Below are 14,936 nucleotides of genomic sequence, written 5' to 3' on the forward strand. Positions count from 1 at the left end.
TCCGAAAATCGTACGAATCCTGGATTCAGATCTTAGCATCTATGGCCTGCTTCACCTTTAAGTTAACTTTTAGTATGTTTTAGAACGGCCAATTCTTAGCATTATTTCATATTCATGTTTATAGTATTTGAATTATTTGCTTTCTTCTTCTGACCTTTTCCAGCTTTCAAATTGGGTCGCTGACCCCATCCAAAACATAAATACACTGTAAGGCTACAAATGTATTATTATTGCTACTTTTTGTATCACTCATCTTTCAATTCAGGCTATTCATATTCCAGTCTCTTGTCAATCAATGGCCCTAGCAACCAGATGGCTGAAATTGCAAACTGGAGAGCTGTTGAATAAAAATCTAAATAACTCAAAAACCACAAATGATATAAAAAGAAAAGCAACGGCAAATTGTCTGAGAATATGAGTCTCTACATCATACTAAAAGTTAACTCAAAGGTGAACAACCTCTGTAACATAGTCAACTGGCCCTTGGCAATCACTATCTAATTGGGGCTTATTCAGATGTCAAGGATGGAAACCTAGGCCTGCAAAACTCATCCAGATAATCAGAATTATGATTAAATGAAAGTACCGTATGTGTAAGTAGACAATATTTCCATGCTGATCTATGCTGATTCTACCAGGGAGACAGTCAATCTTTTTCTCAGCTTCCTTGGTCAGCAGCCTTTTACACAGACAGCATCTGGAAACAAGAGTTAAAAGTGTTAATTCTGTGAACTTGAAATATTTCCTTGGTATTCCAACAACAAAATTATACTGGAAATCAGCCAAAATCATCCTTTTTTCCCTGTACAGGTATGGGACATGTTATCCAGAATGCTCGGGACCTGGGGTTCTCCTGATAATTTGGATCTTCATTTTAAAGGAATAGTTCAGTGTGAAAATAAAAACTGTGTAAATAGATAGGCTGTGCAAAATAAAAAATGTTTCTAATATAGTTAGTTAGACAAAAATGTAATATATTAAGGCTGGAGTGAACAGATGTCTAATAAAACAGCCAGAATCCAACTTCCTGCTTTTCAGCTCTATAACTCTGAGTTAGTCAGCGACTTGAAGGGGGGCCACATGGTACATTTCTGTTCAGTGAGTTTGTAATTGACCCTCAGCATTCAGTTCAGATTCAAAAGCAACAGAAATGACCCATGTGGCCCCCCCTCAAGTCTCTGATTGGTTACTGCCTGGTAACCAGGGTAACCAGTCAGTGTAAACCAAGAGAGCTGAAAAGCAGGAAGTAGTGATCTGACTGACATGTTATACATAAAATCACTCCAGCCTTTATACATTACATTTTTGGCTAACTAACTATATTAGAAACATTTTTTATTTTGCACAGCCTATCTATTTACCCAGTTTTTATTTTTACACTGAACAATTCCTTTAAATCTAATAGAAAACCATGTAAACATAAAATAAACCCAATAGGCTGGTTTTGCTCCCAATAAGGATCAATTATATCTTAGTTGGGATCAAGTACAATGTACTGTTTTATTATTACAGAGAAAAAGTGAATCATTTTAAAAAATTTGGATAATTTGTTTATAATGGAGTCTATGGGAGATGTTCATTCCGTAATTCGGAACTTTCTGGATAATAAAGTGTGTGACCCGGAAGATGGCTGGCGTGAACTCCGATCCCTGAATCTGCACAGAGGGGTAAGTAAAAAGTTAGGGGCATTTTCCCGGGATAGCAGCTAGGCTGAGGGGGGGGGGGGGTAGGAGGGAGGGGGGTCTATGTGGGGTAGGGTTTGTTTCTCCTTTAAGACAGAGATCAAGCTTAAGTCGGTTTCCTATAGAGGCACTAGCCTCTATAGGAAGACGTTAGATCATAATACGATCCTACATGCTGCCAGCGATCACCCACCCGCCACCGCCAGAACTATCCCCTACTCACAATTTTTGCACACTATACACAATAGTGACCTGAAAAAAACTGAAGTGCAATTACAAGAGACTAATGTGAGGTTCTTAGAAAGTGGCTACAGTGCAGACTTACTACTACAACAACAACTCCAGAGGGCTCTCTCACACACCCAGATGGATTTACTTAAGGAGAAACCCCATGTTGAACAGTCTAATACACAGCTGATTTTTACAACTATATACTAACATATATCTAAAGAACTAAAGAAATGTGTGCGAAAAAATTGCCCAATGATTGCCATGGGGGAAACATTTTCCCTACATTAGTCCCCATTACCCATGTTTGGAACCAGTAGGAATCGTAGCCTAAAGAACATCCTGGCCAAAAGTGACTTTATTAACAGAACAAAGGGTATACCTTATTGGCTTACTGGGCAGCACAAACTGGGTTGTTACCGCTGCCCAGATTGTACAACGTGTAGATCGATGAAAAATCACAGGAAAATACTTCCCTTATCCCCACACGGGCAAACGTTTCAAAATACAGCACAGACTTACCTGCACCACCTGTTTTGTGGTATATATTGTGACATGTCCTTGCGGATTGTACTATGTAGGCAACGCCACTACCCCACTACGGGATAGGATTGCAAATCATAGATCGGCTATTAGCAAAGCATTAAGAGAAAAAACCTTGAATCAGCTGGTAACCAGACACTTCTTACAAATGGGCCACGGTTTACCCACTTTTCCCTGCATTGCAATCGATTTTCAACCCCAGCTCCCAAGGGGTGGAAAAAGGGATTTAGCCAATTCAATTCATGTGTGCTTCAAGAGTAGCAGACGGCTCTTTGCAGCCCCAGGTGCACGCTGTACCCTCTGCCAGGGTGGAATAGAACCCTGCCTAAGGCACTTTAATGATGGTTGCCTAGCAAAGCCCGAGGTTATATCACCAGTATATCGCAACAAAAAAATACCGTACTCAACAGGCTCAGTAACAGTAACTGATTTTTATAGACAAGCAAAAGAAATTCCAACGTTTCACATCATAGTGATCTTTCTCAGGGAAAAAAATTGAAGAAGATCACTATGACGTGATATATATATATATATATATATATATATAGGTAATTGAACAAACTTTTTACACTCTGCTGTGTCTAATTTATGGTGCATGGTAAATAAAAAGACAGAGGACACCAGCACTCAAATTCCTTAGAAAAGCTGTATATTATATCATCTGCCTGTTTATTGGTAACAAATAGTATATATATATATAAATATACAGACACACATTCTATGAATTTCTATTTGAATGAAGCCGTCTGCATAAATGATGGGGAACAGTATACATTAGCAATGGTAATTGCTTGAAGAACACCAATCGATTTACCTGAAAAGTGTTGAGGCGTTTGCTGGAGAATCCGCATTCTTACATTCTGCATCAAACAGCCTCTCGATTTTCTTGCAGAATATCTTGCTAAGGATAAAAGACAGGCCTTTTGATATTCGTATTGTTTGGACAGAAATACAATCAGTGAATTTATGTTCATAAATAATATTTTGCACAGGTTTGGGAGATTAAAATGTTCATCTACTGTAATTTTTCTTATGAATTGGCAAATCAGATGGTTATTGTTTTTATTTTACATGTTTTCCTAGCAGCTCCCACTACAAGAGAATCTTGTTAGTTTACTAAAAAACAGGGGCATTCTTGAGGCATTTGCTTCAGACAGGGACTGTATGATTTTCTCCAAAGACCAATGTCCTGAAATAGGGCCTGTCCCCGTGAAACGGGGACTGATGAGAACCCTATGCAAGTGTGCTTCATATGGTGTTAGTAGAGGAGTTCTACCTCAGTCAGCAGCACCTTAGCTACTGTTTTACAGACATCAAAAGTGTGAGGTTGCCCTACCCAGAGGCAACAGGATGGGGAGCCCCAGTCTGAAGACAAACTATGGTTTAACTGCTGAATGCATATTTGCTGGACGCTCTTCAAGGTGATTTCTGCAAATGTTGTTTCCATAAATCTATAACCTTGATATAAGATATTCAGGGGCTGAGCAAAATGGCCCACTAAATGGGGGTTGAAAGTAGGGATACACCGAATCCAGGATTTGGTCTGCTTCAGAAGGATTCAAATTTGGCCAAATTCTTGGGCCTGGCGAAACCTAATCCAAATCCTAATTTACATGTGTAAATTAGGGACAGGAAGGGAAATCACGCGACTCTTCTTAACAAAACAATTTTTTTCTCTCACGAAGGATTCAGGGATTTGGCCGAATTCCAAAAAATGGATTCGGTGCATCCCTAGTTGAAAGCAAAAACTGAAAACCTATGCTCCAAAATGGATGACAGATTCACAAAAAAGATCATAGTAAGAAATGTATATGCGGATCTATTGCACTGGCTGTCAAGTAGTTACACAGACAAAGAGCCACAGGAATTATACATCCAGGACATTATACGTCCCAGGCATTAAACGTCCCAGGCATTATACGTCCCAGGCATTATACGTCCCAGGCATTATACGTCCCAGGCATTATACGTCCCAGGCATTATACGTCCCAGGCATTATACGTCCCAGGCATTATACGTCCCGGGCATTATACGTCCCAGGCATTATACGTCCCAGGCATTATACATCCCAGGCATTATACATCCCAGGCAAAGCAATCAATTCACAACCAAAGCTCCACAGAACATTGCACTATATATTTATCATATATACATCAGTTGGTTGGGCAGAGCAGGGGTGAACTTGCCTAGCTTTAAAACCTTTACACTGACACAGACATTAAGTACGTTATATACAGAAAGGCACCTTTTAAATTTATCTTTTTTGTCCTTTACATCATCTGCCTCATTATGCGTAAAGAGGTTGGCGATCCGCGTTAGAAGATTTGCATTGATGCAGTTCATGTTGCAAGGTGTGGCTACAATGGCACTCATGTTTTTGTGACAATACCGGATACATTCCTCTACCTACAGACAGGGAAAATACAAAGACAACATTACTATAATGTATAAATAGTTTGATTTGTTCTCTCTTTTACTATATTTGATTTGATTTTGTTGGTGGGGAGAATCCCCCTCTTATGTCGATTGATGCATGTGGATATGTTGTACTGCGGGGTGCAAGGGAGAGCATAACAGAATGCATGCAAATTACTAACAACTCAAGTAAGAGCCAGAGAGGGGCTGGTTATCAGTGATGTGCCTAATGTGAATAAGGCTGTTTAAAGGTGTAACTCAATAAGTTGTATGGGGAGTGGGGACCAAGGAGTACCAGCCCTCAGCCTTCAGCAAAAGGAGTGGAAAGTCTGAAGGGATTCTTGACTGGTGGCACAAACCAGACCACTCAAAGTATAGATACTGTATTTAGGAAACATGGGGGGGGGGTTGATTTATGATGTGGAAGGCAGAGTGCAAACTGCAAAGTACAAACCCCCCATATCTTGCCCCCTCCCTTCTAGATTAATTGCAGCAAGTATCTGCTCTGTTTCGGAACATAGAGAGCTATGCCGACCCCTGTGAATACAAAGTTGCCTGTGTTCAGCAGTGCTGTATTCATGATGAATGGGGTAGAGGTACATAGGCGTCTGCCATCCTGCCCCTAATTTAGATGCACAAAGATAGGGCTGATTTGCACCTGCCAACAACTCTGCACCTTGTGCTGAACCCTTTAGCCAGGGTGAGGTGCAGATCACAGCCAGACCTCAGACAGAAGTAAATGACTACTTAGTAATGTATTGGGGCTAACGTGAATACAGTATATCCCATGACTTCAGACCAGAAGTTGAACACACTTGTAGTTTAATAGTCAGACTACTCACCAATGACTCCATCTTCAAAAATTCAGAGGAAATTAGGATTGAGATGACATTGCCAGGTTCTAAAGAAATATAATGGAATGACAGTCATCTTTAGAAGAGCACAGTGCAGATTCTAAACAATGTCATGGTTGCATAGTGTTGGCTGCACAAATCTTCCAGCAATATATATATATATATATATATATATATATATTATATATATATATATGATTCGCGCTGTGCAATATGTTGGCGCTCTAAAAATACATGTTAATAATAATAATATGATTGTAGATCACTTCCATATAGGCCTGAAATTGCAATCTGTGCAATCAGAGGGGCTGCTGTAATATGCCATAGACAGTCACTATTTATTGGGCTGCAGGGGGGGGGGTCCAGACCTGCCATTAATCCTAAATGTTTTCAATGTTTTCCCTACTTGCAAGAACAGTATGGCGCATTTATTTTTCAGGCTGCACAGATTGGATGCGTGTTCTCTACAGTGCATGTAACTCCCTTGATCTTATATTCTCTAGAGTAGACACTAAACACCATTTCTAATCACTGGCTTTCCTCCGTTTCTGATCACGATCAGCCCATAGTTCAACCAGATCTATCATATTTGAACTAGCTCCATATATTCCATCTGCATTGTCCCAAACATGCATATACCGTAACCTGCAATATTTGGATAGGTCACATTTATCTTCTTCTTTTGACTCCTCTACCATTTCCCGTCCTAATGTAGCACCTCTGCTTGGAACAATACACTCACCACTGCCCTTAACAAGGAAAGCCCAGCAATCACTTTACTCAGCACTAATACTTCATAGCCTCTTCAGAAATGTCAGGTTTTTTTCTTCTTTTAGAAATTTTATGCTAACCTATCAATGAAAATCTTGCATGCATGTCATCTTGGATCTGCCTACGTCACCAAAATTGCCTACAAGTTACTCCTGCATGTGTGCCTTGCCTGCATTCTGACCCTATCGGCTGTAACGTTTATAATTTAAGCAACATGGAAAGCAATCAATGCATGTGCAGTGGTTGCACCATGGGTACTCAGCATGCATCAAGCCTATATGTAAGTCTCCAAGCCCTAGCTGGAAGCAAAATGCTCCAAGTCTTCGGAAGCAGAATTGCTAGAGTCGCATTAGAGCTGCAGTGTGCATGCTACAAAGTAAGAGCCAATGCATTATTTAATGCACTCTGTTTGTTGGCTAACTATACACCAAAAACTATAACTTTTCAAATGTAGTCGAGTACCATGATATCCTGGTCAGAAACAGACATTCATAGATGCAAATCTGCACTGCTCTAATACAATACTCGCTTCTGCTTAGTCAAACAAACCTGCTTTACTGCACTCAACAATTCACTAGGGATGCACCGAATCCAGGATTCGGTTCGGGATCAGCCTTTTTCATCAGAATTCGGATTCGGCAGAATCCTTCTGTCCGGCCGAACCAAATCTGAATCCTGGATATGCAAATTAGGGATGGGAGGGAAATCGCGTAAAAAGTGTTTTCCCCTTCCCACTCCTAATTTGCATATGCAATTTAGGATTTGGATTCAGTTCGGTATTCGGGCAAATCTTTCAGGAAGGATTCGGCCGAATCCAAAATAGTGGATTCAGGCATCCCTACAATTCACAGACTAAAAACTCCAGCAAACGTTTTCTATACAGTCAGTTAAAGGGGACCCGTCACCCAAAAAAATTATTCAAAATCCTATTTTATCAGATTAGTCAAGGAAAATGAACTTTAATTACACTATATAAATTATTTGAATCTTGTTTTCTTCAGTCTGGGAACTCATAATTATAACAAGCAGGCAGGAGCCATTTTGTGGACACTGTTATTAAGACAAGTCTTGTATCATCTCAGAATCTTGTTTGTACACCAGAATGGGGGACCTGATGTCCATCCCCATGTCCTGGTTACACAATTATATGATAAAGAGAAGGGGGGAATGTGTGGAGAGCAGTGACATCTAAGAAGTGCTGAATTGAAAGTGAAAGTAATTGTCTGCCCCGCCTCTATGCCACGGGCATAGAGGAGGGGCAGACAATATTTGATTGACAGCTGAGATTTTTAAATGAGTTTACAACAGCTATGAATGCTTAAATAAAAAATAGAAATTGGATTTCATGTTTAATTTGAAAAGGACTTTTATTGTACAGATTTTTGTGTCTGGGTGACAGGTCCACTTTAACCGCTTCCCCACTTTGTCAATCTACTTCACTCACTACTCAAGATACTGATTGCAAAAGCAAAAATGTACCCTCTCTCTAGAATCCCCAAACAAATTTCATCAGGCTTCTAATATTGAGCCGATAAATCTCATTAAGATCTTTTTTCAATTTACATTCATTTTCTATTTCTGGTTTCTGGGATAACACCAGGCTACTAATAGCAGGCTTTCAACTCAACAGCTCCTGAAAGGCAAAGAGTATCAATGACCTTAATTCTCAATGCATTTCCTGTATTCACTTACTGCTCAGGTTGGTGACTCTCATGTGAGTTAAGGTATTAGATTTCTATAAATGCAAATATGTCAGAAACTGCTAAAAATAGAAAATTGTAAATTGCTCAGAGAAGCACCCCTGTATGTTTAGATCAATTCATTTTGGGATTTAGATCCCACCATAAGTTAAAATCAGTACGTTCTTGTTCCCGGGACATGGCCGCGTTTTAGGAGCAACGGCTTGGTGAAATAATTCACTAGGGGGTTCCTAGAATTTTGGCACATTAGCTGTTAAACTAATGTCCGGGGGGGGGACATTCTCAAAGTGAACAATCTTGCCTTTGCGGACACTTTGACCCTCACGCGATAGGAGGATATCGATTGCGAATTTTATAGTTTGCGCAGTGTATTAAATAAAACTTCTTAATGAAAACGTTGTTACGTTTGCTTCAAAAGTTTACGCCACCTTCAAGCAAGTGTTAAAGGTTCGCAATGCGCAATTAAGATTTGCAATGCAATAAAAGCCTAATGAAGAAAATTACATTGCAACATCTGAATTTTTATTCGCAAATTTGTGTTCTTTGCAAATTTTATTTCATTTCCCCCCCTAGTGTCCTTCAAAGCACATTTCTTTAGTAGCTAAATCTTTATTCTAATCTAACAGCTGCTGCCACTTGCCAGGTGCAAAACTCAATGCTATAGATTTCACATTGCTAACTCCTGATGTTGCCCCACCCTATAACTTGTGTCTCATCCCCATCTCTCCTATTAGACTGTATACTATAGATTGCAGGACCCTCTCTACCTCATGTATATACTGGCATTTGTATACAACTTTACAGTACTTTACGAAGCGGTCCGAGTGCCATCCCGCCGGCGATTTATATTCTAGCCAGCGGGATGGCACTCGGACAGTACTGTAAAGTTGTATACAAATACCAGTAGATACATGAGGTAGAGAGGGTCCTGCAATCTATAGTATACAGTCTAATAGGAGAGATGGGGATGAGACACAAGTTATAGGGTGGGGCAACATCAGGAGTTAGCAATGTGAAATATATAGCATTGAGTATTGCACCTGGCAAGTAGCAGCAGCTGTTAGGCAGGCAGGGGAGGCAGTTCGGGGGGATTAGTCACCCCAAAGAAGAGGAGAATTGACGCTGGGCGAATAATCTCCCCGGATCGCAGTGTGTGTCTCTGCCCTAAGGTATACTATATCAGTATGCTTGGGGTGCAGCTTTATGACCTGTGAACATTTACTTAATTTGTAGGGATTTAGATAAGATTGCATTGAGTCAGACAATGAAAGCAGTAGACTGTAATACACTGATTGTTGGATAAGGAGGTTTTAAAAGCCAATTTTCACCTATATATGTTGAATTAAAAAAAAGGCCTAAAGGGTTTTAGTTACCTAACTTTGGGATCTCTTGATTCTCATTTTCTGGAGCGCTACGTTTAACGTATCTCATCAGCCAATCAAAGATGTGAACATCACAATGAACAGATATATCCACTTCCTCGCAGCGCTGAGCATCGGTGGACAAGTATTCGGCAAAGTACTTCATCTCCGATACCAAAAGGTCTCGAGGGCACACAAAGTCCTCCTTAAGGTTTTTGGCTTCATCGCACACATGGATCACCATGTTAGGCCTTCAAAACAAAATAGAATATCAATGCTGTGCTCTTTTTTAAAATCTACTTATTTTTGAAATAGTATTTATTTTCAGATAGATAAAAATGGCCTCTAGTAAATTCACAGAAAAGCAATAAAGTATTTTACTGTATAAGGAATAATAAAACAACACTAGACTCATTTTATAAAGAAAATTTTCTCCCTTTCCTTTTTCACTCCTCTTTTTCCTGGAGACTTGGGTTATAGAACCACTTAATACACTGCCATCTCATGGCGATGGCTCCTTATATTTCTCTTACATTCCTTTCTCATACCATTACTGATTCTGCTAGAGGCACCCAATCTCCCTGCCCTTAGATGGGAGCACTTGTGTTTCTTCTACACATTATCCTGGAGAGTGGGTGCCAATGGTAACAGAAGTAATAATACAAGCAAGGAAATAATCTGGTTGGGTTCTTCAGAAGGAATACAGGCAGGTTGCACTGACAGTCCTATAGCTAAAGTGCAGTAATGAAAGTCCAAAAGAAAAGAAAACAGGCAGCTTCCAGGAGTATTTTCACCATTACTCTCACATATATAATTATTAAAGTAAGCCAAGCATCCTAATATGGCTGCGGTCAGTCTTATGAAGTCCCTGTATCAAGCTGAATATTGAGGGCTCTGCCTGTTAACCCAGGGTAATTGCATTCTTCTTTTCCTGGATTTAAGATAAAATATTAACATGGCCTAACCTGTAGGAAGTTTAGTACCCTCTGTATGTTGGCACCATGAAGCCATAGGTCTTATGGTCACTTTAACTGTCCTTTTAAATCTGTTAAATTCAGATTATGATGACATTAGTGAAAGTCACTTCTGAGCATTATTTGAACCTTGTCCTACCCCTGGCTTCCTGTAGTGCTGTCTCCTTTCAGCGACGAGGAACACCTGTCACTCTCAGAACACTTTCGTGCTGTGGTGGCACCCGGCCTTCCTTAAACAAAAGCAAACAAGGTTCCAATATTATTTTCAGTAAGCATTCATAAACAAAACACAATGATGCTGCAATGCTGCTTTTCTTTTTCATGTCACTGTGCCTTGAGCTCACTCAAATAAGAGAAAATTTAACTTCATACTTACCGAAATTTTCTTTTCCTGGTTACTATGGGCAGCCTTCACATTAAGGGTATTCCCACCCCCTCAAGCCGATAGGACAGGTCTAACCAAATCCACTCCCTAAACACTCCTATATACTCCCTTTCTTCCCTCCTGCCCTTGTCTTTTTCTGTCCGAGCATTGTTGTTGGGAGGGCTTAGTGTGAAGGCTGCCCATAGTAACCAGGAAAAGAAAATTTCGGTAAGTATGAAGTTAAATTTTCTCTTTTCCCCGGTCACTATGGCAGCCCCCACACTAAGGGTGATTTACTTGAGCTGTTCGTACGGGAGGGATTAAACAACAATTTTTTTTTTTTTTGCTGAAAACACACATTTTATTTTGCATTGCATACTACTTCCAAGACTTTTAAGCCTAAATTTGGCTGTTTAGTCGATTGCACATCTAAATGATAGTGCTTAAGGAATGTCTTTGCCGACTTCCATGCAGCTGCTCTGCATACATCTTCCATTGGCACCTTTGCCTGAAATGCCCAAGAAGTGCTGATTGCCCTAGTGGAGTGTGCCTTTACCCCTTTTGGGAAATGAATTCCACTCTCCTGATAAGCCATCCTGATGCAATTTACGATCTATCTACTGATTGTGGATGTAGCTGCAGCTTGTCCTCTTCTATTGCCTGAAGGAACAATGAACAATTTTTCTGACTTTCTCCAGGACTGTGTCCTATTTAAGTATAAAGACAGACATCTGACTGCATCTACGTTGTGCCATACTCTTTCTTGTTCCGTTTTTGGATTATGAAAAAATGAAGGCAAGACAACTTCTCTGTTTAAGTGCCGTTCTGTCACCACTTTAGGCAAAAATCCAGGTACTGTACGTAACACCGCCTTGTGATCCTGAACAATTATCACCAAAAAAACCAGTCACCAAAAACCCAAAAAAACCAGCCACCAAAAAAACCGTCTTCAACGTTAGAGTCATATCCGAAACCTTATCTAAAGGTTCAAATGGTTCCTCAGTTAACTTCTGAAGTACTAGTGGTAAACTCCAAACCGCCGATAGAGACCTTGTTGGAGGTCTTAAATGAAGCGCTCCTGCAAAGAATTTTACCACTCTGGGGTTCCTAGCCCACTGTATTCCTGTTATTGCTGAAATGGCAGAAGTTTGTAGTTTTAAGGTTCTTACACTTAGGTTACCTTCAAATCCTGCTTGTAGAAAATCTAAAACATGATATACCGTTACTTGTTCAGGAGTGACTCCTCTCTTAAGTAACCATGTTAAGAATGTCTTCCACACTCTTTCATAGGTCTTATTTGTGGTGGATTTTCTGGATGCCATTATAGTGTCTATTACTGAAACAGAAAATCCTTCTTCCACTAACCTGCCCCTTTCAACCTCCAGGCCTTTAGAGACAAGGTCCCGGGGCACGGATGATTGACTGGTCCTTGAACCAACAAATCTGGCCTGTCTGGTAAGGTTAAAGGCTTGTCCTTCATCATTGACCTTAACAATGGGTACCATACCCCAGGCCCGGACTGGCAATCTGTGGGTTCTGGCAAATGCCAGAGGGGCTGCTATAAGGTCCCATAGAAAGTCAGTATCTAGTGGGCTGGTGGGGGCTGTTTGGGCCTCTGTGTGGGCTGAGTGGGCCTCTGTGAACCTGAAATGTCAGGGCCTATTTTAATTCTCAGTCCGGACCTGCCATACCCTCTTGGGCCAGTCTGGTATTATCGCCACCACATCGGCCCCCTCCGTCCTGATTTTCTTTAGGACCCTCTGTATCAGAGGAAACGGAGGAAAAATGTATAGCAGTCCCTGACTCCATCTCTGAGCCAGAGCATCTGTTGCTTCTGCTCGAGGACATTGAAAACGGGAGTAGAAGCTGTTCACCTTCCAATTCTTCTCTGTTGCCATCAAATCCGTCTTCATCTGACCCCACTTCTGGGTTATCTTGGCAAACACCTCTGCATTTAATCCCCACTCGTGTTTGTCTATTAGGTTGCGACTCAGGAAATCTGCCACCTGGTTGGATTTCCCTGGAATATGTAGAGCTGTCAGATCTTGAAGATGACATTCTGCCCATACCATAATTGGATGGAGTTCTTGTAACAGACTCATACTGCGTGTTCCTCCCTGTCTTTTTATGTATATTACCGTTGCCAAGTTGTCTGATCTTACCAACAGAGCAGACTTTTCCAGCACTTGCTCCAACTTTCGAATTGCTTTTCTTACCGCTCTGAGCTCCAGAATATTGGCTGGGAGGAACCTCTCTTCTGGTTCCCATGTACCTTGAACCATTGTTTGACCCAGATGGGCTCCCCAACCCCATGGACTGGAGTCCGTCGTCAAAATCTTCCACCGCATCTGGTTTAGTGAGACTCCTCTTGCAAGATTGCTGTCTTCCAACCACCACTTCATATTCTGTTTCACTACCTGTGTGATTGTAATATTCTGTTCCCAGTTTTTTTGCAATCTGTCCCACTGCTGTAGAAGAAGTTGTTGTAATGGCCTTATATGCCACCTGGCCCACATCAACATCGGAATTGTCGAATTTAGGAGGCCTAAGATACTGCTGATTTCTCTTGCTGACATCACCGACCTCCTCATTACATGATTCAGTACCATCTTTATTTTTGTCTTCTTCTGTTCCGGCAGCATCACCAATGCCTGTCCCGTTAAAAATCTGGCTCCTAGATATATTAGATCTTGAGTAGGGATCAACTGACTCTTTTCTAAGTTTATTTCCCAACCATGGTCCTGAAGGAAACCACTCACAAAACTTCGATGTTTCTCCAAAATCTCTGGATTCCTTGCTTTCATCAATATATCGTCCAGATAATGATAAATTTGTATTCCGTATTTCCTTATTTCTGCAATCAACACCTGTAATACTTTCGTAAATACTCTCGGTGAGGTTGCTAAGCCGAATGGTAGGCATGTGAACTGATAATGTAGATCTTCTTGTATCGCAAACCTTAGATATTTCTGATGAGCCTGTGCTATTGGTACATGCCAATAGGCGTCCTTCAAATCTAGGGACAACATCCAATCGCCCTGCTCCACCTGAGTAATAATCGATTGTATTGACTCCATCTTGAATCTTTTTACTCTTAAGAACGAATTTATTGGTCTTAAATCCAATACTGGTCGATAATCTCCTGTTTTTTTCTTTAGTAAAAATAATTTTGAATATATTCCTCGTTTTCTGTATTCTACCGGAACTGGAACTATTGCCCCGTCCATAAGCAACTGGTGAATATACCTCAGTAAGATTTGTTTCTTTTCTTGTTGATCTGGAATCTCCGACAACCTGAAAAGATTGTGCTCTGGTGTTTTCTCGAATTCCAGATAATAACCTTTTTTCAATGTGTTCATTACCCATTGGTCTCTTGTTGACTTCATCCAGACCTCTAAAAACTTCTCCAGTCTTCTGGGTATACATGAGGGCTGGACTGCCGTCTGTTCAGAATAACTTCTTAGACTGCTTGAAGTCTCCTCTGCCTCTGTGCGATCTTGACAATGTACCTTGCCCCCCTCTCCAGCGGCCGCCCCTTCCAGTCTGTCTCGTTTCTCTAAACTGACGGGTATCTTTATTAAATCTTCTCTCTTGAAATCCTGATCTTCCAGAACTCACCTCGAATCTTCTACCTGGTGTACGATCCTGTGGAAGAAAAACACTCTTCCCTCCGGTTACCTTCTTAATAATCTCTTCTAACTTTTCTCCAAAAAGCATAGTCCCTTCGAAGGGTAGATTACAAAGGCTCATCTTTGAAGCCTTGTCTGCATCCCAGGATCGCAGCCACAAAGCTCTACGAGCTGCCACTGAAATAGCCATAGCCCTGGATGAGGATTTTACCAAATCTACCGAAGATTCTGCTATGAAATCTGTTGCCAACCTTATTTCTGCGAAAGCATCAAGTATCTTCTTTCTCTCAACCCCCTCTCTTATCACAGTTTCAACGTTGTGTATCCATCCTTGCAATGCCCTTGATACGGAGGTTAAGGCTAACGCTGGCTTTATAGTTGCTCCTAAAGCCATATGCGACTTTTTAAATGACGC

The 14,936-nt window shown here is 40.8% G+C and overlaps 1 protein-coding gene across 2 annotated transcripts in view; it reads right to left on the reverse strand.

Moving 5' to 3' along the window:
- sanbr.L (KIAA1841 L homeolog) overlaps nt 1-14,936 on the reverse strand; it is a 44,986-nt gene that overhangs the window by 13,834 nt on the left and 16,216 nt on the right. For both annotated transcript variants that reach the window (XM_018261581.2, NM_001127834.1), the window contains 6 exon segments: nt 10,668-10,758; nt 9,567-9,805; nt 5,711-5,769; nt 4,699-4,859; nt 3,268-3,354; nt 587-697 (listed from right to left, as the gene is read on the reverse strand). In XM_018261581.2, coding sequence (XP_018117070.1) covers nt 587-697; nt 3,268-3,354; nt 4,699-4,859; nt 5,711-5,769; nt 9,567-9,805; nt 10,668-10,758 — 748 coding nt within the window.

This window comes from Xenopus laevis, chromosome 5L, assembly GCF_017654675.1.
Source record: "Xenopus laevis strain J_2021 chromosome 5L, Xenopus_laevis_v10.1, whole genome shotgun sequence".
NCBI classification, from domain to species: Eukaryota; Metazoa; Chordata; class Amphibia; order Anura; family Pipidae; genus Xenopus; species Xenopus laevis.